Here is a 27634-nt window from a genome sequence, read left to right as displayed (position 1 = left end):
TCAAGAGAACAGTTTACCCTGCCCAGGATAGATTTACTGTAGCCCCACCCTGGAGTGAGCCTGAGGAGGATGCTCGAGGTAGAGCGCATGGTGGCCTGGCGCAGCATGAAGAGGAGACGCGGCCCGCCACCTGTGGGAGGCACCAAAGGGGCTGGGTGCAGTGTTTGTCGGGTGGCAGCCAAGGGTAGAGGGCCTGGGGAAACAATCCCTGGCTTTAGAGGCTGGCGGTTGGGACACTGAAGATAACCTCTTTAGTCTGAGCTAGTGCTAGATATAGTTGAGCTTATCTTTGGGCCAGTGAACAGGTCCTGACTGTATATGTTTCATTTGGTGCCAAATGACAGTTGAGGGTATCCAGCCTATGTGGGTGTGAAAATTAGCACCTCAAAGTCTGAGGCCATGGTCCTCAGCCAGGAAGTGTGGAGTGCCCACTCTGGATCAGGGACAAGTTGCTGACCTCGCTATCTTGTTCATGAGAGACTGAGAGATGGATAAAATGAGAAACGGAGTCTGTAGAAAGGAACATTGTGAACACTCACTGACTTGTTTGTTTCTTCTTTATAGATGAACCGAGGAGCTCTGAGCCTCAACAGGTAGCAGTTATGAAATATGTCTGTTAGGTTAATGAAATACTTCACATTTATCAAAACACCCCCTGGAACCACACATAAACGAGTCTCAGGTTTTCACACACTTCCATTATGAGTAACTGACTGTTTCCAACTGTTTGTTTTTCAGGAGAGAGAAAGCCACTTATGGGTGAGTGGATTACACAAGGGAAGCCTAAGGAACTCCATATTTGGAACATACCTGTCATAAGACTTTACTGAATTACAATCATGGGGTTACAAAAGTCATTTGAAGCTGATAAGACCCGCGTCTCACCAAGGCCATATAAGCATATGAGCACCAGATGTAACAGGCCTTTCCCACACCCCAGTAATCTAAAAACATGCAGTCCTCGTTAACTCAGTGTGTGTGACTACTATACTTTTTTATTAAATGATATAAAAATAGTGCCAGTATATATCAGTATAAAAGTGATAAAAAATCTCCAACATGCCAAATCACAACAAAAAGTCGCCTCAAGGCACTTTATATTGTAGGTAAAGATCCTACAATAATACAGAGAAAACCCAACAGTCAAAACGACCCCCTATGAGCAGCACTTGGTGACAGTGGGAAGGAAAAACTCCTTTTTTAACAGGAAGAAACCTCCAGCAGAACCAGGCTTAGGGAGGGGCATAAATGCAAAAAAGCAGTCCTATATATTTGTTTAATATGTGCATTAAAGGACATAACCTGGTCACAAATCACTCCAAAATCCATCCAGAATAAGTATCTGGTTTGACATCATGTTTCTAAGATTTGTGCACACAACTTCAGTTTTATTTCCATTTTGTTTCGCTGCCCTCTTTACAGTTTAGACACAGATTTAACAGGATGATGTTTATAAGCGTCTGTAACTAATAAGATCAATACTTTCAGAGGGAATACACTTTCTTATTTCCGTTATAGAAAATGTCTGACTTGAAAATACCTATACAAGTCTCTGCTTTCCAAATTAAATTCATTTTCAGTTTTTTAAACAACTTAAAGGTGTTGCCCTCTGTACACTGTCAGGTCTTGGTCATTCCAATTTGAAAAAGTATGACCTGCTTCACCAGGATGACATTTAATGTAACAAGAAGGGCAAAGTTTAATTTTGCTAGTTTGTGTTTGGTAACTTCTTTTCAAATTAACAATGTTGTCAGGTTTTGGCTGTGGCCAGCGTGGTAGAGGACCCCAATGCAGGACTCAGATGAGGAGTATAACCATAACTTAAATCTTTAATCCAAAATACTGGAACGCAACATAAACATGAACGTGGTGAAAACTTGAACATGGCATAAACATGGACATGGCATAAAGCACACAGCAGGAAAAAACCAACGAATAACTGATGACGCGACAAGGAACAGAGCAACACAGGGGCTTAAATACACACAGGAGGTGATGTTGGGAGACAAGAAACAGCTGGGAACACAGGGCACAGGTGAACAGAATCTAACAAATTAAACAGGGGAAGCGAAACTAGACATGACACACAGGGAGCACTAGACTATCAAACTAAAACAGGAAGTAAACAAAGGCACAAATGCAGACTAAGTACAACATGTGCTAATAACACAGACAAGAGGCCAGTAACTAATAAACACTGAACACCGAGACGTGGAAAGACAAGAAAAGGATACAAAACCCCGACTAAACTCAAAGCCATAACCAACTGAAGACCCACATGAAAGAAACCAAATAAACATAATCAGAGATAAAACATAACCAAAAGAGCACAAAACACTGGGCCACCGACCCAGGATCATGACAAATGTTTCTTATAAGATGGAATTCTCTTATGTGTTGACCTGTTTTACTGCCAGACAATTACTGATAGTTACTTTTTGTTCTCCTTTTAGCTTATTTTAAAGTCATAAAGATTATATTGGTCATTAATTTACTAAAATTACTTTTGCTCTCAGTTATAGACATAGTGTTACTGAGACCAGTGATACAGTTACCTCTCCTTTCACCTTGCATATAAAACTCACTCAGGTGTGCAGAGGACACAGATACTGTTGAGTTTTCACTGACAGGATGGAGATCATCGTGTTTTTCTCGCTGTTGCTTCTGGTCTGCTCTGTTCCCATAAATCAGACAGAGGTGGACTATGAAGCTCTTGAGCAGCAGATTTCAAACCAACAACCCTGTTTACAGGACATCCATGCTGTGCTGAGAGAGCTGACTGCCTCATTGGCTGAACAGAAAGTGAAGATTGCAAACCTGGAAAAAGAGAATCAAGGTACAGTATTACGTCAGGTAGTGAGAGAAGAAACAGGAAACCTTTATGTGACCCACTGTTGTGCTACAGATGTATCAATGCCACTCCATGGGCTGGAGCTATCCCAGCTGTCATAGGGCGAGAGGCGGGGTACACCCCTTACAGGTTGCCAGCCTGTCATAGGGCTAACACAGAGAGACAGACAACCATTCACACTCACATTCACATCTATGGGCAATCTAGAATCACCAGTTAACCTAACCCCAGTAACTGCATGTCTTTGGACTGTGGGAGGAAACCCACACAGACAGGGGGAGAACATGCAAACTCCACACAGAAAGGCCCGGGCTGAGGTGGAATCAAACCCAGACCTTCTACCTGTGAGGCAACAGTGCTAACCCCCATGCCACCGTGCTGCTCCTCCACCCACGGGATTTCTTGTGAAACTGAATTTTTTGGTTTTTTTTGGACTTTTACGGCTACAGTTTGCAGTGTAGAGAGATGGAAAATCAGGAGGAGAGAAATGGGGGAAGACATTAAGTAAACGGCGACAAGTCGGGACACAAACCTGCCCTGTCTGCACTATCATGTGGCATATGTGGGCGCCTGCTCATCCACTGAGCCAAACTGGCGCCAATGAAATTGAATATTTTTTTGCAAAAATATTGGTCTTCAGAGAAATTGATGATGCAGGGAAATAAAAGGTTTATTTTTCATTTCTTGCAGAGCAGGCAGCAAACCTGAAAGAAGTGGCGAGACAGAAGACTGAGATCGACCAGCTGAAGCTGCAGTCCAAAGGTACTGTGTGGAAATCATCAAAAAGCATCAAAAGCATCTCTTTTCATCTCAGCATCAGGAAGTGACTGGAGGGTGTTTTTATAATGAAATAGCTCACAGCTCCTCTTCATGGCAAACACTTCCAATCAACAGATTTCAGCATTTACTTAAACACTATTTTCTGTGCTGATACTGTCATGATAAGGTTCAAAACGGACCCAAAAGCAGACTGAAATGACTGTTAACAAGTCCATACAATTTATTTTGAATAATTGGACAACCATGAAACAACAAAGAAGCCTGTGGAGTAGACTGGATGGAGATTAGGGAGTGTACTGCAACTGCGAAAAAAGAAAAGAGTGTTAGTGCTAAGGCCGGGGTGAAAGTTAATATATACTGTATATATACAGTATATATATATATATATGTGTGTATATATACAGTATATATATATATATATATACTGTATATATACACACATACATATATATATACATATATATGTATGTGTGTATATGGAGATTAGGGAGTGTACTGCAACTGCGAAAAAAGAAAAGAGTGTTAGTGCTAAGGCCGGGGTGAAAGTTAATATATACTGTATATATACAGTATATATATATATATATATGTGTGCATATATACAGTATATATATATATATATATATATATATATATATATATATATATATATATATATATACAGTATATATATATATATATATATATATATATATATATATATATATATATATATATATATATATATATGTATACATACATACATACATACACACACACACACACACACACATATATATATATATATGTTAGTGCCTTAGCACTAACACTCTTTTCTTTTTTCGCAGTTGCAGTACACTCCCTAATCTCCATATACACACATACATATATATGTATATATATATATGTATGTGTGTATATATACAGTATATATATATATATATATATATATATATATATATATATACACACATATATATATATGTATACATACACACACACACACACACATATATATATATATATATATATATATATATATATATATATATATATATATATATATATATATATATATATATATATATATATATATATATATATATATATATATGTATATATACTGTATATATACACACATACATATATATATACATATATACTGTAATCCCTCACTACTTCGCGGTTCACTTTTAATGGACTCGCTGTTTCGTGGGTTTTCAATCAATATTAGTGTAAAATATTTATTGCTGTATTTTCGCTGTTTCGCGGGTTTTTGCGGTACTCATTCTTCACATGCGTAGTACGTTTTGTACAGTAATGTATAGATTTGGTGTATAAGTGTGTGGGGAGGGTTTATAAAAACTTAAAATAGTGTATAAATACTAAAATAATGTATAAGTATTAAAATAAATATAGCATCCCTACTTTTCACTTATCGCGGGTGGTCCTGGACCGTAGCACCAGCGATAAGTGAGGGATTACTGTATATATACACACACACATACATATACATATATATATATATATATATATATATATATATATAAAATCCCAGCTCGCCCCTATGGGCGGTCTATTTTGCCCTCCAAGCTCGGGTCCTCGAGGCCTGGGAGCTTGAGGGTCCTGCGCAGTATCTTAGCTGTTACCAGTATTGCGCTCTTCTGGACAGAGATCTTGGATGTTGTTCCAGGAATCTACTGTCCCAGTTTGGGGGTCACTGCCCCGAGTGTTCCGATTACCACGGGGACCACTGTTACCTTCATCTTCCACATCCTCTCCAGCTCCTCTCTGAGCCCTTGAGCCCTCAAGCTTCTTGTGTTCCTTCTTCTTGATGTTCCCGTCACTTGGTATTGCAACGTCTATCACCACAACCTTCTTCCTTTGTTTGTCCACCACTACGATGTCCGGTTGGTTAGCCACCACAAGTTTGTCTGTCTGTATCTGGAAGTCCCACAGGATCTTAACTCTGTTGCTCTCAACGATTCTTGGGGGCGTGTCCCATTTTGACCTCGGGACTTCCAGGTCATACTCAGCACTGATGTTCCTATATACTATGCCAGCCACTTGGTTATGGTGTTCCATGTATGCCCTGCGTGCTAGCATCTTGCACCCTGCTGTTATGTGCTGGATTGTCTCAGGAGCATCTCTGCACAGCCTGCACCTGGGGTCTTACCTGGTGTGGTACATCCCAGTCTCTGCTGATCTTGTACTTAGAGCTTGCTCTTGTGCTGCCATGATTAGTGCCTCTGTGCTGTCTGTCAGTCCAGCCTTTTCCAGCCATTAGTAGGATTTCTCTATGTCAGCCACTTCTTCTATCTGCCAGTGGTACATGCCGTGCAGAGACCTGTCCTTCCATGATGGTTCCTGTTCTTCGTCCTCTTCTTTCTCAGGTTTCTGCTGCCTGAGGTACTCACTAAGCACATGATCCTTTGAGGCCATCTTCCTGATGTATTCATTGATCTTCATTGTTTCATCTAGGACAGTGGTTCTGACACTCACTAGTCCTCGGCCACCTTCCTTCCGCTTAGCGTACAGTCTCAGCAAAAATGCAAATTTCCCTTCAATAAAGATAACAGAGTTTAACTGTAATCATTTTCTACTCTATATATATATATATATATATATATATATATATATATATATATATATATATATATATATATATATTGTCATGTCCTGGGCCGTTGGCCCAGCGTTTTGTGTTAGTTTATTTCCTGAGTGTGTCCTCCCAGTAGGTTGATGTCTTGTGTTTCCTAGTGTTGTGATATGTCTGCGTCTCTGTCCTGAGTCTGTGCCTGTTGTTTAGTCAGTATGTTCCTTGGTTTGTCACTTCCTGTTTATTTTGACAGTCTGGTTTTCCTGTGCTTTGTGTTCAGCTTTGCTTCCCCTGTGTAATTAGTTTCATTTGCCTCACCTGTTGTTCCCTGCTGTTTCCTCTTGCCCTGATTACCGAGTGTGTATTTAAGCCCTCAGTTTCCATGTGTTCCTTGTCGCGTCGTTGACGTTGTGTGTCCGTGTGTTCCTGTGTTCCTGTGTTCCCTGCGCCTGCCCTTCGTCTCCCTGTGCCTCCCTTCCAAGGTTTTTGTATTTTTGTGTTTCCCCGGTGGAATAAACGCCCTTTTAAGTTACCTCTGGAGTCCTGCGTTTTTGCCCTTCCTTGCCCGTTTCCTCCCCGGCCATGACAGAACGACGCGACCAAACTATGGACCCCGCAGATATAAGGACCCTCTCTGAGCAAGAAGAGAAGATCCTGGAGCTCAAGGATTTCTCCGAGAAAATTGTTCAGGCCCCCACCAGTCACCACCGGTTAATACAATTAGCTTTCTGTTGTGGACTTATTTCGTCCTCCACCTGGCTCCTCACCCATCCTGACACCGCTTCACTTGCCCATTCAATAATCATGCTCCGAAAGAACCTACAATATGAACTGCACAATATTGGCCGCCCAGTCCAGGGCAGGGACTCAAATTTTTTTCTTCAAGCCATCGCTAATGCACCTCTCCTGCAGCCAGACGGCTTATCCTCGTCTCCTCCTCTCCATGGCCCCTCATCGCCACCGGCACTGCCTTGCTCTCAGGCCCTGCCATCTTCCATTCCACTCACCTCTCCCCAAGACCCGAGCGGTATAACGCCGCGGACATTGTCACCGCTTCACGCACAGGCCACCACCTCCGTGAGTACCACCAGGCTCGATATTATTGCGGCAAGTGATGAGACTTTTTCCCACTCCACCGTCGCGCAGCCCGACCTCTGTTGGCTGCCGCAAGATGTAGAAATCATTGATTCTCCTCTGCTAGTGGACATTCTGGATGCAGAGAATCGTGCCTCCCACTCCAACAGAAAGCGGAGGAAGCAGCGCACCCGGCATCGTCACGCTCCCCCCCGGTCGCGCTCGCCCCTGTCTGCTGTGATGCCAGCTCGTCTCCAGGAGCCCCAGGTTCCGCCAGCCTCTGTGAAGCTCTCTGCACCCGTTCCTGTTTCGCGGGTGGGGGCAACCACGGACGGGCTGACCTCTGCGCCCGTTCCTGTTTCGCGGGGGGAGGCAGCCACAGACGGGCTGACCTCTGCGCCCGTTCCTGTTCCGCGGGGGGAGGCAGCCACGGACGGGCTGACCTCTGCGCCCGCTCCTGTTCCGCGGGTGGGGGCAGCCAGGTCCAAGCCTTCACAGCAGTTTTCAGTGTCGTCCACAGTGCCTCTTCAGCCTGTCTCTCAGTCAGCTGTAGCTCCAGCCACCTCCCAGTCTCAGTCAGCTGTCGCTGAGTCTGTGCCTGTTGTTTAGTCAGTATGTTCCTTGGTTTGTCACTTCCTGTTTATTTTGACAGTCTGGTTTTCCTGTGCTTTGTGTTCAGCTTTGCTTCCCCTGTGTAATTAGTTTCATTTGCCTCACCTGTTGTTCCCTGCTGTTTCCTCTTGCCCTGATTACCCAGTGTGTATTTAAGCCCTCAGTTTCCATGTGTTCCTTGTCGCGTCGTTGACGTTGTGTGTCCGTGTGTTCCTGTGTTCCTGTGTTCCCGTGTTCCCTGCGCCTGCCCTTCGTCTCCCTGTGCCTCCCTTCCAAGGTTTTTGTATTTTTGTGTTTCCCCGGTGGAATAAACGCCCTTTTAAGTTACCTCTGGAGTCCTGCGTTTTTGCCCTTCCTTGCCCGTTTCCTCCCCGGCCATGACATATATATATTAGGGGTGGGACTGGATTAAAAAAACTTAATCTAATTAATTAGGAGCTTTGTAATTAATTGAAATTAATCGCATTTTAATCGCATTTCAATATTTGACATGAGAAATATTAATTTAAGTTTAGTTGATGAATGAATCAATATACATAAGCTTAAACTTCAAAATTTTGTTTATTTTCCCACCAGTCTACTACACAGACCAATGAAGGGTGGAAGTGCTCCTGTGATGAGCAAATTCCTGAAACTAAAGTTAAGCATCATAACTGGATAGTTTTATTCAACATTAATGTCTCACTTAATATAGTTGAAAATTAATCATTCTCTCAGCTGTATTCCTTGATGTTGAAATGTGTCATGCTTGTTTTAACAGATTATTTTGAATAAAGATTTAAAATTAAACCACAAAAAGGAGAAAAAGTTCATTCTCCGTTTAACAGCTGCTTTTACACAGCTGTGCTTCACACTCACGGTTGCTAGGCGACATGAGCTACGCAGAGGTGAGGGCAGGTGACGCTGATATGAAGGCTAGCTGCTCACTTCCGGCCTTTGTGGTGTTCGTGGGCTCTGAAGGACATGGGCCGGGTCCTTCGAAGGATGCGGCCCCTGAATTTGGACATTGTGCGTCGATATAATCTGTATGCCGGGAACTCGTGCACTGAGAAATGTTCCATGGTGCAATTCGTTAATTTCCCCGTAATTAATTAATCGAAATTAGCGCGTTAAAGTCCCAGCCCTAATATATATATATATATATATATATATATATATATATATATATATATATATATATATATATATATATATATATATACACACATATATCCATCCATCCATTCTCTTCCGCTTATCCGGGGCCGGGTCGCGGGGGCAGGAGCCTAAGCAGAGAAGCCCAGGTTTCCCTCTCCCCAGCCACCTCCTCCAGCTCATCCGGAGGGACCCCAAGGCGTTCTCAGGCCAGCCGAGAGATATAATCTCCCCAGCATGTCCTGGGTCTACCACGGGGCCTCCTCCCGGTGGGACATGCCCAGAACACCTCACCCAAGAGGCGGCCAGGAGGCATCCTAATCAGATGCTCGAGCCACCTCAACTGGCTCCTTTCAATGTGGAGGAGCAGCGGCTCTACTCTGAGCCCCTGCCGGATGGCCGTACTCCTCATCTTATCTCTAAGCGAGAGAGGCCAGCCACCCTTTGAAGGAAACTCATTTCGATCTCCTGCTCCCTTCTCCCATCACTCGTGAACAAGACCCCGAGATACTTGAACTCCTCCACTTGGTGCAAGAACTCGTTCCTGAGCCGGAGAGGGCACTCCACCCTTTTCCGGCTGAGGACCATGGCCTCAGACTTAGAGGTGCTGAATCTCATGCTGGCCACTTCACACTCAGCTGCTAACCGTTCCAGATCGAGCTGGAGGTCACCTCCTGATGAAGCCAACAGAACCTCATCATCTGCAAAAAGCAGAGATGAGATTCTGAGGCCACCAAGGAAGAAGCCTTCCGCCACCTGGCTATGCCTAGAAATTCTGTCCATAAAAATTATGAACAGAATCTGTGACAAAGGGCAGCCCTGGCGGAGTCCAACACCCACAGGAAACGAATCCGACTTATTACCTGCTATACGGACCAAGCTCTCACTGCGGTTGTACAAAGACTGAATGGCCTGCAACAATGGGCCAGACACCCCATACTCCCGCAGGACGTCCCAAAGGACACCCCGAGGGACACGGTCGAATGCCTTCTCCAAGTCCACAAAGCACATGTAGACTGGTTGGGCAAACTCCCACGCACACTCGAATATCCTTGAGAGAATAAAGAGCTGGTCCAGCGTTTCGCGACCAGGACGAAAACCGCATTGTTCCTCCTGGATCCGAGGTTCAACTAACGGACGTACCCTCCTTTCCAGCACCCTGGCATAGACCTTACCGGGGAGGCTGAGGAGTGTGATCCCCCAAAAGTTGGAGCACACCCTCCGGTCTCCCTTCTTAAAGATGGGGACCACCACCCCGGTCTGCCAATCCATTGGCACTGCCCCAGATCTCCACGCGATGTTGCAGAGGCGTGTCAACCAAGACAGCCCTACAACATCCAGAGCCTTCAGGATCTCAGGGCGAATCTCGTCCACCCCAGGGGCCTTGCCACCAAGGAGTTGTTTAACTGCCTCAGTGACCTCACCCCCAGTGATGGTCAAGTCATCTCCCTTGTCCCCAGACTCTGCTTCCACTACAGAAGGCGTGTCAGTGGGATTCAGAAGGTCCTCGAAGTATTCCTTCCACCGTCCGACTATAGCCTCAGTTGAAGTCAGCAGCACCCCACCCGCACTATAAACAGTGTGAGTGGAGCACTGCTTTCCCCTCCTGAGTCGCCTGACAGTTTGCCAGAATTGCTTCGATGCCGTCCGAAAGTCTTTTTCCTTAGCCTCACCGAACTCCTCCCACACCCGAGTTTTTGCGTCGGCCACTGCCCAAGCTGCATTCTGCTTGGCCTGCCGATACCTGTCAGCTCCCTCCGGAGTCCCACAGGCTAACCAAGCCCGATAGGACTCTTTCTTCACCTTGATGGCTCCCTTCACCTCCGGTGACCACCATCTGGTTCGGGGGTTACCACCACGACAGGCACCAACCACCTTGCAGCCACAGCTCTGAGCAGCAGCCTGAACAATGGAGGTGCGGAACATGGTCCATTCGGACTCAATGTCCTCAGCCTCCCTCGGAATGCTGTCAAAGTTCTGCCGGAGGTGGGAGTTGAAGATCTCCCGGACTGGGGCTTCTGCCAGGCGTTCCCAGCACACCCTCACAATATGTTTAGGTGTGCCAGGTCTGTCCAGCATCTTCCCCCCGCCACCTGATCCAACTCACCACCAGGTGGTGATCAATTGACAGCTCAGCTCCTCTCTTCACCCAAGTGTCCAGAACATATAGCTGCAGATCTGATGATACGATTACAAAATTGATCATCGACCTGCAACCTAGGGTGTCCTGGTGCCATGTGCACTTATAGACATCCTAATGTTCGAACATGGTGTGTGTTATGGACAAACTGTGGTTTGCACAGAAGTCCAATAACAAAACACCATTCGGGTTCAGATCGGGCAGGCCGTTCCTCCCAATCACGCCCCTCCAGGTCTCACTGTCATTGCCCACATGAGTGTTGAAGTCTCCCAGCAAGACTATAGAGTCACCAGATGGAGCACTCTCCAGCACCCCGCCCAGCGACTCCAAAAAGGGTGGGTACTCTGAACTGTCATTCGGCGCATAAGCGCAAACAACAGTCAGGACCCATTCCCCAGCCCGAAGGCGCAGGGAAACTACCCTCTCGTCCACCGGTGAAAACTCCGACGTACAGGCAGCAAGCCGGGGGATACAAGAATACCCACCTGCTGTCCAGAGGCCTGGTTCCAGGGTGGGGACCTGGTAACCCTATCCCGGGCAGGGTAAACTGTTCCCTTGCTGTTACAAACGTAGGGGTCTTCTGAACCGCTCTTCATATATATATATATATATATATATATATATATATATATATATATATATATATATAAATGGGATATATATATATTAGGGCTGGGACTTTAACGCGCATAATCATAAAAACTTATACATCATTATTTGTAAATCTACCACTAATCTAAGCAAAAATGCAAATTTCCCTTCATTAAAGATAACAGAGTTTAACTGCACATACTTCATATGAGATTATCAGTTTTTTTAGTAATGCAGTAAAAGTCTGCTTCTTCAACATTCACCACCAGCACCTGTAGGAGGTCCTGTGGCTCTGCAGTAGTGATGTGTCATTCGCAAAAAAGTAGGTAGTGAATCAGAAGAGCTGAGTCCCCAAATTTGCATTAGCTCTACTCACAAACCCGAGGTCAGGGGCAGAACTGATGGGCACACCATGCAGCCAATCACACAGGGGGTCGTGGGATTATACCGTTATGTTAAAGCAGAGGGGGAGACAGATGTTCTACCTTGTGTGAGCGTAGTCCAGGTATAGACAGCAAGACGGCGGAAGACAGCAGTGCCAAAAACACATTAATGTGAGTGAAACACATAAAAGAAGCAGTACTGCAATTTAATGAAACTGGAAATAGTAGAGCAGAGTGCGTCATTGCAAATTTAAAATTACAGTGAAAGCAGGTCCCACCACAAACCTGCAAACCCAACATATAAGAACTTTCCATCCCTTGGTGCAGTTGGATGACAGAGGGCAACCAAATCTCTGTCTATTGACCCTGGCGTGTCTGCTTCCAAGCAAACAACTGTTGGGGCATCCACCGCCCTCCCCAAAACTGCAACTTTAACCCAAAGCAAAATGAGTCAGTGTGTTTGTTTGTCATGTGTTCCATTAAAAAATTATTTAACATTATTTAAATAATTTAAACAAAAGAATGTTTTTTTTTAACAGAACAAATGCACAAAATAAAGACTGATAAAAAGACTGAAGGCAAAAGGGAATCTCAGCACACAAACAATTCATTTTTGCATATTTAGGCTAAAATGTGAGGCTGCAAATGATAACAAGTAAAAAGCCATTTGGGAGTTGAGCCTAAAGAGCCGGCTCTTTAAAAAAATGTACTGTTTAAGATAGAATACATTATACAGGACACAGGATGTTCCAAATGGGCCTCAGAGACACAAATATATGCACCCACTGTTCAGGCAACCATACTGAAAACTATATGCATGCAGTTTGGTCTTGTACACCTGTTCAGAGGTTCTGGCAGAGGATATGTGAGGAATTATCCACATGTTTTAATTGCGATATCCCAACATCACCAAAACTGTGCATTCTAGGTGATTTAAGTGAATTAAACATGGAAACAAATATATCACACATAGTTCTTACTACCTTATGCATCGCTAAGAAAACTATCCTCATGAATTGGAAATCAAAAAATGATTTATGCGTTACTGACTATAAGAATCTACTTTTAGACCACATTAGTCTGGAAAGAATGTCTGCCACCTCTAAAAATCAACTGGCAAAATTTGAATCTCTCTGGTCCCCACTGATCAGCTCCATCGCATGATGGGGGTGACGAGCTGTGGTCTAGTTTCATGGCGCACCCGGTAGGTGGCTGGGGGTGGGCCGGGGGGGCCTGGGTAAATAAACTTGACTTGACTTGGGTGTCTGATGGCTCTGGCCTGGAGGCGGTGGCTACCGTTTTGTGGTTTCTGTGTCCGGGCCCTGGTTGTTGGTGGTGGGGACTTGGATGGTGCTCTTATGGTCGTGGGGTGTGGGGCTCGGGGTCCCGTGGTGGCGGTGGTGGCCCCGTCCGGGTGGCCGGCTTCCTCTGTGGGGGCCGGGGTGCGGGGGTCGGGGCCCTGGTGCCCGGGGTTGCCCGTTTCCTGGCTGGGCCCCTCCCTGCGCTGGAGGGGTCTGTGCCCCCTTGGGCGCGCCGCCGTGTGGGGTGGGTTGGCTGTGTCGGGGTGTCTGGCTGGCATTCCGGGATTCTGGGTGCCCTCCCCCATGGGGTGGTGGGGCGCTCAGGTGAGGGAGCAGCAGTTGCCCCACACGGGGCCGGTTGGTTCTGACTCAGGACCACTGTGTGCGTGTGTGTGTATGTGTGAGTATGTATGTGGGGGTGTGTGTCTGTGTGTGTGTGCGTGTGTGTGCGTGCGTGTGTATGTGTGCGTACGTGCGTGTGTGTGTGTGTGCGATATTTGTTGTCCTTTGTATGCATGTGGGGTGTGTGTTGTGTCCTGTTTGCAGTGGGGGCAGTGGGTGCCGGCCTGGAGTACGGTGGCGTCCTGGGGGTGCGGTCACTTCAGGCCCTGGACCTGCCTTCCCTGGGCTGCGGGGGGGTGTAGGGAACTGGGGTGCCTAGTGAGCCAGTAGCTAGCTGGCTCTCTTCCTCCGGGGGGTAGTCCTCTGCCTCCCGGTCATATTTATCCTGGCCCCTCCCCTCCTCCCACTCAGTTTAACATCACATTATGCACACATAGGTTCTCGGGGGTGGGGGGCTCGTGCTGCAGTGAGTAGGGCCATCACCTCGGCTCTGCTCGCTGTGCTGCGTGATGTCCCACTCCTCCTTTTTTAATTGCAGTATACAGCTCACAACACATCATAGTACATATAGGGCCTTGGGGGGCAGGTGTGTCACACAGTGGTTAGTGGGTGGCACTGCTGAGGTGGCCCCACTTGTCTGTTCACTGCTGCCTGCACCTCAATTTTATTTACATTTTAGACATTGAGGGCCTTGGGGGGGACAGTGTGGATGGGCGCTGTTATTCAGTGCTCATATTACATCTGTCCCTCCAATTTTAAAAGCACTGTAGTTTTCACACAGCCATACACATTCTTCTCAGTACATACATTCACATCACCCCCCCAACACGCTGAGTGGGAGGAGGGGGCGGGCGGGCCTTCTCACACCCCAGTTCCATGCACCCCGCCTGGGATGGGGACTGGCTCATTGTTCGGGGCTGGGTTGGCTGCTTCCCTGGGTTGCCGCTGGCTTGGTGCTGGTACCCGCTCTCCCACATTAGGTGTCCATGTATGTTACATGTGCGTATGCATGAGTGTGTGACTGGTGCATGCGAATGTGCGTGCGTGTGTATGTGCGTGTGTGTACATGAGGGAATGACTGGTACGTGTGTGTGTGTGTGTACGTGCGTGCTTGTGAGAGTGTGTGTGTGTGTGGACAGCTGGGCCTGGGTTGGTGGCTTGCCAAGCCCTGGCACCGGTGGGACACGGAGGGTGGGAGTTACCCCTCCCTACCGCTCCACGCTGCTCCCCACTGGTCGTCACTGCCGCCCCTGGGGTGTGGGTGCCCGTGGGTCCCGGGATGTGTGGCCGGATGTCTCGGCATGGTTTTTGGCCTGCTCCCTTGGCGGCCGTGACCTGGGGGTGGCTTGGGCCTCTTTGGCACGTGGGGGGGCTCTGCCGGGTGTCGGGCTGCTCTCGGGCGCTTGGGGCCTCGGGGGCCGCATGCCTGGCTCGTGCTGGGGGTGCCGGCCTGCCGGGGGGGGTGGGCTGCCCGTCGTCTCTGGCTCTCTGGACTCTAGCCCCTGGATTGTGGGGGTTCCGTCTGTAGCCTCCCTCCTTCCTCTTCTGGGGAGTGTACGCGGTTGCCATCGGGATGTGTGGCCCCAAGTCTTCTGAGCTCCTGTGCTGTGGATGGCCTGGGTCCCCTGGGTCCTTCCCTATCTGCCTCTGGATCGCGGGGGGCATGGTTGCAGTTTCTCGCCCTCATTATCGAATACATTGCATGACAAAGGCGCATACACACACATTACTACAAACAATAAACTTGTGTGTGTGTGTTTGTGTGTGTGTGTATATGTAGGTGCATATGGGTGTGTGTATGGATGTGTGTGTGTGTGTGTGTGTGTGTGTGTGAGTATATCAACCCCTTTTATTTTTTTTATTTTTTTTCTTTTTTTTCTATCTCCTTTCTTCCTTTTCTCCCCCCCCCCCCTTTTCTCCCCCCCACCTCTTGTTCTTGCCCCTTCCTTGTTGCCTGTCAGACTTGGCATGAATAACTAAATAAAAAGATAAATAAATAAAAATAAAATTGCAAACATTAACAAGAAGAGCCTATAGGAAACATATAGAGCTGTTCTTGTCAAAGCAAATATGTTTGGTACATCAGTGCATTCGGATCATCATTCCGATTGTGAAAGATGCCAGACATGACAGGCTAAAAAAAAATAAATAAATAAATAAATAAATAAAAAAAATAAAAAGAGGCGAACTTCCCATCACTACTCTGCAGCGTGTGAGGTGGAGGATGAGGGGGCATGGAGGAGACCACTGCTCAATGTAGCATGAACAGAAGTCAGAGTTACTTTCTTACCTGCTGCTTTGACAGAGAAAAACATGTGAATCACTAGTGCTGGCAGTGACAGCGTTTTCTTTTGTATTTTTCTCAGAGCAGGTAGCAAAGCTGGAGAGTCAGAAGACTGAATCGGAGAGTCAGAAGACTGAGATCAACAAGCTGAAGCAGCAGCTACAAGGTGTTTGTCTGAAAATTTTGATATATCTTCACATTTTTATAATTAGTGTTTGATGTTGAATCTAAAATTAAATTTCCTAGGCAGTGATGGCATCGTTATCTTAAAAACTAATCTGATTACTCCTTTAAATTGTAACTTAGTTACTTTACTGATTAGCTACTTACAAAATTATGTAAGTACCTAAGTTAGATTACAAGTTACTTTATTAGTTACATTCAGCAGCTGCTGGTGTTGTGCCAAAAAGGCGATCTTTGGTATTTGCCAGAAAATGATCGTCTGTAAATGACTTGTTGACCTGTAATCTGTGAAACATGTGTGGGGGTGCTAATGCTAATTAGCAAGCTAATGCTAACTGCTAAAAGCCGCTCCCACTTGTTAACGGAGTAATGGGGCCTACATATGTTACTGGAAAGCACCTCTGAAGCCTAGGCAGTAATCAGTCTTTGTGAACCTGTAGTTACATTTCTCGAGGTGCATGTCAGGTTAGGTTCAGAGAAGATTTTCAGTTGTGTACGTAGGACCGATGCAGAACTCTAAATCAGGCCTTATTAGATTGAAAGAGTGATGATTTTTGCATATAGTCCAGAAGTTACAATTATATATACTTCCCCTCCAATTAAGAGGGTTAAGCAAAATGTCAAAGAAGTAACTTAAAGGGTTATTTTTTACATCAATTTGTGGACTGGAAGTATTGGGCATGGCCAGAAGTGGCCCGCGGGCCAGGAGTTTGACACTCCTGATTTACTGTGTCCCAGAGTGCCGTTTCCTTCCACTAATGGGTTTGCAGAAATCACGTAAAAAGCATACACAACAAAAACATAATCCAGATGTTTTAACGATCAGCTGCTAAAAGCATTTCCTACGTTCCCCATGTTGTGAGAATAAATTATCACGTTTTTAATGCAACAACAGGAAGTGACATCATCTTGCTGGGAACTGTAGTTTTTTTCTTGAAGGCCTTTCATAGCTCCACTGGTGCTGAAAACAATGTTTGACTATGGCTTTCTGAATAAAGTAGGGCTGCAACTATTGATTATTTTAGTAATCGAGTATTCTATCAATTACTCCATCAATTAATTAAGTAATCAGATAATAAATAATTTTTTGTATTAACAAATCATCTGCATATTTTAACTTCCGTACTGCAGATTTTTCTCTGTGTGAAACAAACAGGGTGGATGGAGCAGCTACAAAGTTCTCTTTTCTTCATGTTGCTGATCAGATGGTTGATGAAGGACCTCCAGCTGTTTCCCAGTAAAAAATTTAAGCTGTTTACAGGAATAAGAGCTCCTTTTGTTCCACCTGAGCTCACCGTCTCAGTTAGGACTGGGTGATATGGACCAAAAGTAATATCTTGATATTTTTTTAGCTGAATGGCGATATACTATATAAATCTTGATATTTTTTTCGCAAAAATGTATAAACGAAAAGGCACTTCAGAGTCAAAGCTCCATGTCCCAATGTCACACAGACACTTTTATTAACGTTCAGCTCTAGATGTACATGAGACATTGCTCAAAAATCAACAATTGGCATATTTAATTAATTAATTAATTAATTAGTTAATGCTTTTTTTCCCTCTATAAAAAGACTCACAGCTGTGCTATTAAAATGTAAATAGAAAAGATACAGAGCAAAAATAGCAAAAGGCTGACTGATTCTTTAAAAAGCTTGTCTGGTGAAGTGTACTTCACTGGAAAGTGCTTACTCCTATCTGTACTCCTGTACATCCAGTACTGTGACAGACTGAATGAACAGCCATGTCAGTAAATCCACAGACATATGCACTGACGTATCACAGCAATGTGCTCCACCCACTAAATGCGCCGTCTGCATGCACTCAAAAAAGACCCACTTCTACTATTAAGGTCATGTAACTTACAGTACAAATCTGCTGCCTATGGTGGCGCCCTCTTGCCTGCAGTCAGGGACTCTTGCGGGTCCGGGTGATAAATAAACAAGAATAAAAGCACCTCAGTGACGACCAGCATCCAGACCCCTATACAAGGACAAAGAGTATCAGAAACCAAATCAGTCAGTGTGGTGAGTCCAAACATTACAGCACAGGATGGCAACAATAACAAGTGTCTGTAATCGGCATCAAAAACCAGAAGCATGGGAAACCCCCGTGCCAGGGCAGAAACATGCAGGAAGGTCTACATCAGTGTCTGAGGCCCTCTACAAAACAACAGAGGCCGAGAGCACAACCTGGTCCCACCAAGGCGGCACGAGCACTCAGAAAAGGAGCCCAAACCACACGAGCCAAGGGACAGTGAACAGACCCAAAGCCCAGGAGGCACAACAGTCAGGACAACCCAGGCGCCCACACACAGCCCCAGCATCACAGGACAACCCGGTTCACAGGAGCGGGTGGAGGCCGATCCACATTCCTGTAGATGGCCCGACCCGCTACCAATCCAGCCTGCTCCCAACACCTGTAGTGAGATATATAGTGCTCTACATAAATACAGTTATTATGAATCTTATGTGTGTGTGCTAAGCTAGTGCTGTGCATTAAAAGAAGAGTGACAAGTGAAGCCAATCTGACCCAGGGGGAGAACAGAGGGGAAGGGCAGTGCCAAAAATGCCCCCATCCATCCCCAACCGACCCCCACAATGCCACCCCCAGACTCGGCACCAGGGGAAGGCCCGGGCCCCAGAGAGGCGGAAATCACAGCGAGGGGACAGGGCAGAGAGCGCGAAGGGCAAGGCAGTTCTAAGAACTGATCAAGAGCGAGAAGGAAGCTAGAGACTGTCAGGAGGCGGAGCAACCAAAGAGAAGGCCATGGGGCCATGGGGAAGAGTCACACTTGCTATGTATGTGGCCAGGCCTCACACAAACACACCATGGACAACCCCCTCAACCCTGTCCCAACTCCAGGAAAGGTCTCCCCATCCATCACCACCCCACCCCACGAAGCCCAGGCAGCACAGCCCCAAGTCCACCCAACAGGCCCAACCGCCCCACCTCTGATTGGCATCCTAGGCCAGGGGGAGCACACCCACCCCCCAAGGGGCACCAGGGGTGAGAGAGGAGGGGCGCCAGGAGGGCACCCAGAGAGCCGACCGCCCCCCACCCCAGGGCCAGCCAGGGCACCCCGACAGCCCCGGCCCGGACCCCCCAGAGGTCCAGGCCCGAACAAGGCCCCACAATCCCCACAGCACCCAGAACCCCACCACCCAAGCGCCCATACCCCCCCAGGCAGAACGGATCGACCATACAGTCCCCATCAGAACATAAGGGTACCCCATGAATCCTAAAGAATAAAAAGCCCAGTTAACTCATGCTGGGACCCCTTGAGTGATCAGTTGCTGTCTGCAAATGGGGAAGAAAGAAAACAACAAAAAGCTCCTGATCCTGTAGCTGCAACACAGATTAGAAAAGTTAATAACTCAAAACACACAAATGTTATCAAAAATGGCAGTAGTGATAATGTCAACCATACACTTTATTTATAATAATAATAATAATAATAATAATAATAATAATAATAATAATAATAATAATATACTTAGCAATGTACATTAAGGTATTCATTGACAGGCAAAAATCAGGATTCTAGAGTTATATTTAAAGAGTTAATGAATGGAGGCCATGTTTCAATAAAATGTGTCATTGTGTTTTTTAGGGAGGCAGATACCCTTTCCATTGATATGTGCTCAATCAGGAGATTTAACCAGTGATTAATATTGCATTATTGCAGTATTGTTTTCTTTGAAATTACTAAAGCTGTGTGTAACTTTAGCTTGCTTGGTTGGAAGATTGAAGTTATTTCACCTAGCAAGCACAAATGGGGAGATAATGGGATTCTGTAGCCCAAGATAGAGGAAATTTTTGTGTGACTTGAAGCCAGAAGTTCTGAACCGGTGAGCAGAGCCACAATGCATGAAAATAAGTGTCTGTAGTGTTTTGAGTACACTGAGTACAAATCTCAGACTGAGAAGCCCATTTTATTCAACATGTGGTGTGTGATATAGGTTCTGTGTAAAATTTTGTATTGAATAAGTTGTAAATTGCTATTTTTTGTCATTGAAAATTTATTTTTACAAATCTGAGTCCAATAATAAGGATCTAAAGACAGTGGAAAGTCTTTTTCCCATTTGGAGATGGGTAAACACGTTGAGTCTGTGACTGAAATTAATTTATAGAGTTTAGAAACAATTTTTTAATTTGTTGTACAAAGAGTTAAAATCTCTTTTACTACTGTAGGTGGTTGTAAAGGGCTATTAAGTGTAAGAAATCTTTTCTTAATTGAGTTCTTTAATTGCTGGTAGTAGAGAAAATTTCCATTTCCTAGTCTAAATTTTTTAAACAAGTTTGTAGCTGACATGAATTTATCATCTTGAAAGAGGTGATGGAGGTGTGTGATTCCTTTCTGTTCCCATGTTCTAAAGTGGACAGTTGTTCTATTAATCGGAAAATCTGGGTTGTGCCATACTACAGGGTTCCATTTGTGAATTTGTGATCTCAAGGGTTTTCCACCAGGCTGTCAAGGTAGAAGAGATCAACGGGTTTTAGAAACAGTTATGGCGTTTAATTGAGGCAGTAATAAATGGGATGTCTGAAAGTTTAATGTTGTTACAATCTATCTGTTCTAATTCTATCCAAGAGCTGTGGGCTTCATTTGGGTGAATCCATTTGATATATTGTATCTGTTAGCTAAGTAGTAGACCAAAAAATTAGGTGCCTCCAGACCTCCATTACTTTTGCTTTACTGGAGAGTGGAGAGACTAATTTTTGCTTTTTTATTTTTCCAGTAGAACTTTATGATGTTAGAGTCTAGCAGTTGAAACCATTTGGATGTAGGTTTGAATGGAATCATTGAGAAAAAATAATTGATTTGGGGTAAAACTGTAATTTTTATGGTAGCTATTCGTCCTATTAAAGAAATGGGAAGATTATTCCTGCGTTTCATGTTACTGTTAATCTTATCCAAAAGTGGTGTGAAGTTTAGGTGAACTAAATCTGATAATTTAGAGGAGACATTTATGCCTAGATACTTAATATTGCCTACTGAGAAAGAGATGTATTTATCTTGGTCTGCAGAATTCCATGAGTTCTCTGTTATAGGAAGAATTATTGATTTTGACCAATTTATAGAATAGTCTGATATTTGTGAGAAGGTTGTTATCAGGGTTATTATAGTTAACGAAAACGAACGAAATAACGAAAACTGAAATTGAAAAAACATTGTCGTTAACTGAAATAAATAAAAAAAATTAAAAGGAAGAAACGACAACTAACTAAAACTGAATTGTGAGTTTACAAAACTAACTAAAACTAACTGAAATTATAGATATTGTTATTTTTTCAAAAGTCTTGTGGATTGATATGAAATCATTTTTTTCCTCTCTCCGAGTTTAAGCTCGGAACGCCGTCGGGCAAATGGGTGTGCATGTGCGTGCGTGCGCACACCGCGCTGCTCCTCAGAGAGTCCCATGTGGAGTTTTTTTTTTTTTTTTTACTATGATAGCACAGATAGCAGCGAGTGTCTTGTTGTGGATGATGTTGTGGATGATGTACGGAACACTTCTTAGTCAGGAAAAAAAACACCATCATCAAAGTAGACCTGAGAAGCGCACACAAGGCAGCTATGGAAACCGCTCTCATCCTACAAGGCAACCCGGCCTGCACCTCCAGAGAAACGTGACTACTCGTCGGGTCAACGCAGCCACAACTTTGTGTTTAGTCCTTGTGTGTTTCCGGCTACTTTATCAGTCAGATAATAACAACCAGGACTTAATAATCAAAGCATCAATATAAGGACTCACAAATGTCAGCAAATTCCTGGAGGGAGCTGCTGAAAGCAGCTCCCTCCAGGAATTTGCTGACCATCATAGTTTGCTGACCATCATAGTTTCACTATGGGAATGGACGTGAAGAAATGAAGAAAGTGAAAAAACAGGGACAAATATGTTTGCACCCTAAAAACTGAGCACAAAGAGCAAGGACCAAAAAACCCCCAGCACACAACCACAAGGTAATTAACACACGCAATCCAGCTATACATGCATAAATGCGGACATGAGGTCGGACACTTCCGTAGGCTACATAGGCCGCAAAGACCCTGCAAGTCTAATCAGCGAGCATCTAACCAAGCTAGCTCCAAAACAGAAGCAGCATCAGGTGGAGCGAACATCAGGATGCAGCTGGATTTGAGCTTTGACTCCTTCAAGGAGTTTGTTTTTGTCAAACACCACATGTAGCTGTTATTAATCTGCTGCACTGAGGCTGAACTGTATTGGGAGTTTATTGTAGAATTTATCGAGTTTTGGAGTTCATATTGTTGTTTCTCCCTGTTGATGTTCATGTGTGTCCTTAATATTACACACATTTAGCATGTAGTTCTGCTGTCTGTGAACAGTTGGTTGCTGAATTTATTTCTTTAAAGGGTATCTTTAAAGCGTACCTGATTAAGTATGAAAATACTAAAACTAATACTGAAACTAACTAAAACTAAGCATAAAACCAAAAATAAAAACTAATAAAAACGAGCAAAACCACTCTGAAAACTAATTAAAACTAACTGAATTAGAGGAAAAAAAGTAAAAACTAACTAAAACTAAACTATAATGTTAAATCCAAAACTATTATAACCCTGGTTGTTATGAGATGAAATACTTTCTGCACCAAGTTTGTAGGTTCTTCTAGATAAAGCAATACATCATCTGCATATAAATTAATTTTATTTTCTGATAGAGTGGTTTGAAAATTTTAGACATTAGAGAAAAAATTATTCATAACCATCTCAAAGATTTATCTTCATGTTCGGCTGCTTTCAGCACTGCTGGTATTTGTTTAGACTCTTTTGCTCCAGTTGATCTTTCAGAGTTAACTTCAATAGTTACTTCCTCCAAACCAGCAACATGTTTATTAGATCCCATTCCTACTAGACTGTTCAAAGAAGTCTTTCCAATTATTGATGCTTCAATCTTAAAAATGATAAATCTGTCTTTATTAGTTGGCTATGTACCACAGGCCTTCAAGGTGGCTGTAATTAAACCGCTACTTAAAAACCATCACTTGACCCAGCTGTCCTCCTGAAAGAGTAGTTGTAAAACAGCTAACTGATCATCTGCAGAGGAACGGTTTATTTGAAGAGTTTCAGTCACGTTTCAAAATTCATCATAGTACAGAAACAGCATTAGTGAAGGTTACAAATGATCTTCTTACAGCCTCTGACAGTGGACTCATCTCTGTTCTTGTCCTGTTGGACCTCAGTGCAGCTTTGATACTGTTGACCATAACATTTTATTACAGAGATGAGAGCTTGCTATAGGTATTAAAGGTACTGCACCGCAGTGGTTTGAATCATATTTATCTCATAGTCTCCAATTTGTTCATGTAAATGGGGAGTCTTCTTCACACACTAAGGTTAATTATGGAGTTCCACAGGGTTCTGTGCTAGGACCAGTTTTATTTACATTATACATGCTTCCCTTAGGCAGTATTATTAGAAAGCATTGCATCAATTTTCATTGTTATGCAGATGATATTCAGCTTTACCTATCAATGAAGCCAGATGACACACATCAATTAGTTAAACTGCAGGAATGTCTTAAAGACATTAAGGCCTGGATGACCTCTAATTTCCTGCTTCTAAATTCAGATAAAACTGAAATTCTTGTTCTCGGCCCCATAAATCTTAGAAACATGGTGTCTAACCAGATACTTACTCTGGATGGCATTACTTTGGCCTCCAGTAACACTGTGAGAAATCTTGGAGTCATTTTTGACCAGGATATGTCCTTCAATGCACATATTAAACAAATATGTAGGACCGCTTTTTTGCATTTGCGCAATATTTCTACAATTAGAAACATCCTTTCTCAGAGTGATGCTGAAAAGCTAATTCATGCATTTATTACTTCTAGGGTGGACTATTGTAATTCATTATTATCAGGCTGTCCTAAAAGCTCCCTGAAAAGCCTTCAGCTGATCCAAAATGCTGCAGCTAGAGTACTGACAGGGACTAGAAAGAGAGAGCAGATTTTTCCCATATTGGCTTCTCTTCATTGGCTCCCTGTTAAATCTAGAATAGAATTTAAAATCCTTCTCCTCACATACAAGGTCTTGAATAATCAGGCCCCATCTTATCTCAAAGACCTCATAGTACCATATCACCCCAACAGAGCACTTCTCTCTCAGACTGCTGGCTTACTTGTGGTTCCTAGGATACTTAAGAGTAGAATGGGAGGCAGAGCCTTCAGCTTTCAGGCCCCTCTTCTGTGGAACCAGCTCCCAGCTTGGATTCAGGAGACAGACACCCTCTCTGTTTTTAAGATTAGGCTTAAAACTTTCCTTTTTGATCAAGCTTATAGTTAGGGTTGGATCAGGTGACCCTGAACCATCCCTTAGTTATGCTGCTATAGGCCTAGTCTGCTGGGGGGTTCACATAATGCACTGTTTCTCATTCACCTTATTTACTTTGTTTATACTCCACTCTGTATTTAATCATTAATTGTTATTAATCTCTGGCTCTCTTCCACAGCATGTCTTTTCTCTCCCCTCAGCCCAACCAGTCACAGCAGATGACTGCCCCTCCCTGAGCCTGGTTCTGCTGGAGGTTTCTTCCTGTTAAAAAGGGAGTTTTTCCTTCCCACTGTCACCAAGTGCTGCTCATAGGGGTCGTTTTGACTGTTGTGTTTTCTCTGTATTATTTTAGGGTCTTTACCCACAATACAAAGCACCTTGAGGCGACTGTTTGTTGTGATTTGGCGCTATATAAATAAAATTGAATTGAATTGAATTGAATACTTTTAATATTATAATTCTGACGTATTGCAATGGCCGGTGGTTCAATGAAAATTGCAAAAAGTAAGGGTGAGAGTGGGCATCCTTGTCTGGTACCTCTTTCCAGGGTAAAATATTGAGTTGTTATCAGTGAATGAATGATTTTCCAAAACCAAATTTGTGAAGAGCTACGAACAGGAAAGACCAGTTAACTTTGTCAAAGGCTTTTTCTGCATCTAGTGACATCATTATTGCTTTTGTTTTGTTACACTGTGTCAGGCTAATAAGGGTGAGTAGCCTTCTAATATTGCTGGCAGAGTGTCTTCCTTTGATGAATCCTGTTTGATCATTATGGATTATCGAAGATAGCACTGTCTCTAACCTAGATGCTAGTGCCTTAGCAATTACTTTAATATCTTTATTGTTGTGTGTCTATCTGTTGTTTGTTGTTTCCTCAATATCGCTTTCGAGTTTTTGTTCCTATTTTTTCTTATGTGAGGAATATGATATGATTTTCCCCCTTATTACCGCTTTTCCTGTTTCCCAAATTAGAGAGGGAGATGTGTTTGGAGAATCATTTGTTTCTGTAAAGTTTGCCCATTCTTGCCTTATAAATGTGTCAAATTCAGAGTCCTTTAATAAAGAAGTGTTAAACCCGCCATGTCGGAGATGTTTTAATAATGGGTTCAGTTTGAATAATGAGGGATATAGGTGCATGATCACTGATAATGATAGGATATATTCTGGAAGATATTTTTTCAATCATAGAATTACTCATGAGAAAAAAATCTATTCGTGAAAATGATTGATGTACTGGAGAGAAAAAAATTTACTCCCTGTTTGTTTCATTTTTTAGTCTCCACACATCACCAAGCCCGAAATCCTCCATATATTCATTTATTATTTTGGCAGATTGTAAATGCCTCACATTTGCTGAAATACTAGATCGATCTATTAATGGGTTTAATACAGTGTTGAAATCTCCTCCAATAATGATTTTTGAATTTGCAGTAAGATCAAATATTTGAGAAAAAACTGCATGGAAAAAAGCTGTATCAACATTATTGGGAGCATTTGGTACAAGTAAAAACATCTGGTCTGCTGACCTAAGGGAACAAGATGGAAAATATGGGTGCAGCAGTTCAGACAGATAAAATGGGGCACAACCATTAAGAGACTTAAAAACAAATAAAAGAATTTTTAAATGGATTCGTAAATGAACCAGAAGCCAGTGAAGAGAAGCTAAAATTGGGGTGATGTGCTCTCGCTTACTTGTACCAGATAAAAATCGTGCAGCAGCATTTTGCACCAGCTGTAGACGAGCAATGGAGACCTGGCTAATTTCACGTTTTGAAAGAAGAGGCTTGATTATTGACAGTCTTCTCAGCTGAAAGAAGCAGGATTTCACCACTGCATTCACCTGAGCATCAAGCCTTAAAATCAGGTCCATTTTCAAACCTAAATTAGTGATGATGAGTTTCCCATATGGAGCCAGAGAGCCTAGCCTAGTTAAGGATCTGATCTAGCAACCGCTGCCGCAATTTTGAATGACAAATCTCACACTGGTAGTCACGTGATCTCACAGCATCTTGTGATCTCTTTTTAAAATAATGATATTTCTCTCTGTCTCAGTCAAACAGGTGGCTTTCTCAGCCTCTCTGCTGGATAAAGGTGATGGAGATACTGGACCTTCTAACACAGAGATTATTCTGATCTTCAAACATGTTGTCACAAACATTGGAAATGCCTACAATCCACACACAGGTAACAACTCTGAATGTCAGTCTGATGTTCCAGATGTTCTAACATCTGATTTAACATGAAAAAAACAAATGTCCCACAGGTATTTTCACTGCACCAGTGAGAGGAGTCTACCACTTTGAGTGGCACCTACATGGACATGGAAACGTTCCTACAGGTGCTGTGTTGTTTAGGAATGGACAGCACATTTTTATTGCATATGAACATCTAACATCTGGTGCTATGAGTGCCTCTAATGGAGCGTCAATGCGTCTAGAGGTTGGAGATCAGGTGTCTGTGCGTCTGTGGGCTGGTGCAAGGATACATGACAGTCACAACCATCATAACACCTTCAGCGGTCATCTGATTTTCACCATTTGAGAGGTGTGACAACTCCAAAACTTCCTGTTTAGACTGTCTTGTGTGGGTGGAGCTTAGCCATTTTTAGAAGTAAAACATAAAGTAAATCACCTGCTGGAATCAGTTTCTTGCTCTCTCTCTTTCTGGTTGGGTTTTTGTTTTGTTTTTATTTGTTTCTACTTCTCCTCTGATTCTACTGACTCCGATAATCGACGACTTCTTGTTATCTGTGATTTAAATAAATCCAGTTCAGTGCTCAGCATTGCTTATGATGGTATTTTTGTAGAAGAGGCTTCATTCTAGGTATACATACACACACGCACACACAGTTATTTGATAATCATGCAGCTATTTTTCTGAAACACTTAACATGTTAAACTTTATCAGAAAAATGTAAACAGTAAATAGCTGATTCAGTTTCATATAAAATATGTGTCAGTGCTGTGGAGGAATTTCTAGAAGCTGAAATGTTTCCTTATTTTTCATCTGGATCTCAATCCAAATCCACACAGAAAACTGACTGTAAACTTACTTGGGTGCATTTCTTTAAATTCACATTTTTTT

The 27634-nt window shown here is 43.6% G+C and overlaps 1 protein-coding gene across 1 annotated transcript in view; it reads left to right on the top strand.

Annotated features, from left to right (window-relative positions):
- LOC115791443 (uncharacterized) overlaps positions 1 to 27329 on the top strand; it is a 28937-nt gene extending 1608 nt beyond the window's left edge. The window contains exons 3-9 of the mRNA XM_030745526.1: positions 565 to 593; positions 739 to 759; positions 2752 to 2836; positions 3542 to 3613; positions 16153 to 16236; positions 26603 to 26734; positions 26814 to 27329. Of these exons, the coding sequence (XP_030601386.1) occupies positions 565 to 593; positions 739 to 759; positions 2752 to 2836; positions 3542 to 3613; positions 16153 to 16236; positions 26603 to 26734; positions 26814 to 27091 (701 nt within the window). The 3' untranslated portion in view covers positions 27092 to 27329. The remainder of the gene's footprint in view (positions 1 to 564; positions 594 to 738; positions 760 to 2751; positions 2837 to 3541; positions 3614 to 16152; positions 16237 to 26602; positions 26735 to 26813) is intronic.
- Positions 27330 to 27634: the final 305 nt, after the last annotated feature.

This window comes from Archocentrus centrarchus, chromosome 14 (assembly GCF_007364275.1).
Source record: "Archocentrus centrarchus isolate MPI-CPG fArcCen1 chromosome 14, fArcCen1, whole genome shotgun sequence".
Lineage (NCBI taxonomy): Eukaryota > Metazoa > Chordata > Actinopteri > Cichliformes > Cichlidae > Archocentrus > Archocentrus centrarchus.
Note: the sequence above shows the minus strand (reverse complement) of the source record. Positions and strands in the feature narration are given on the sequence as shown.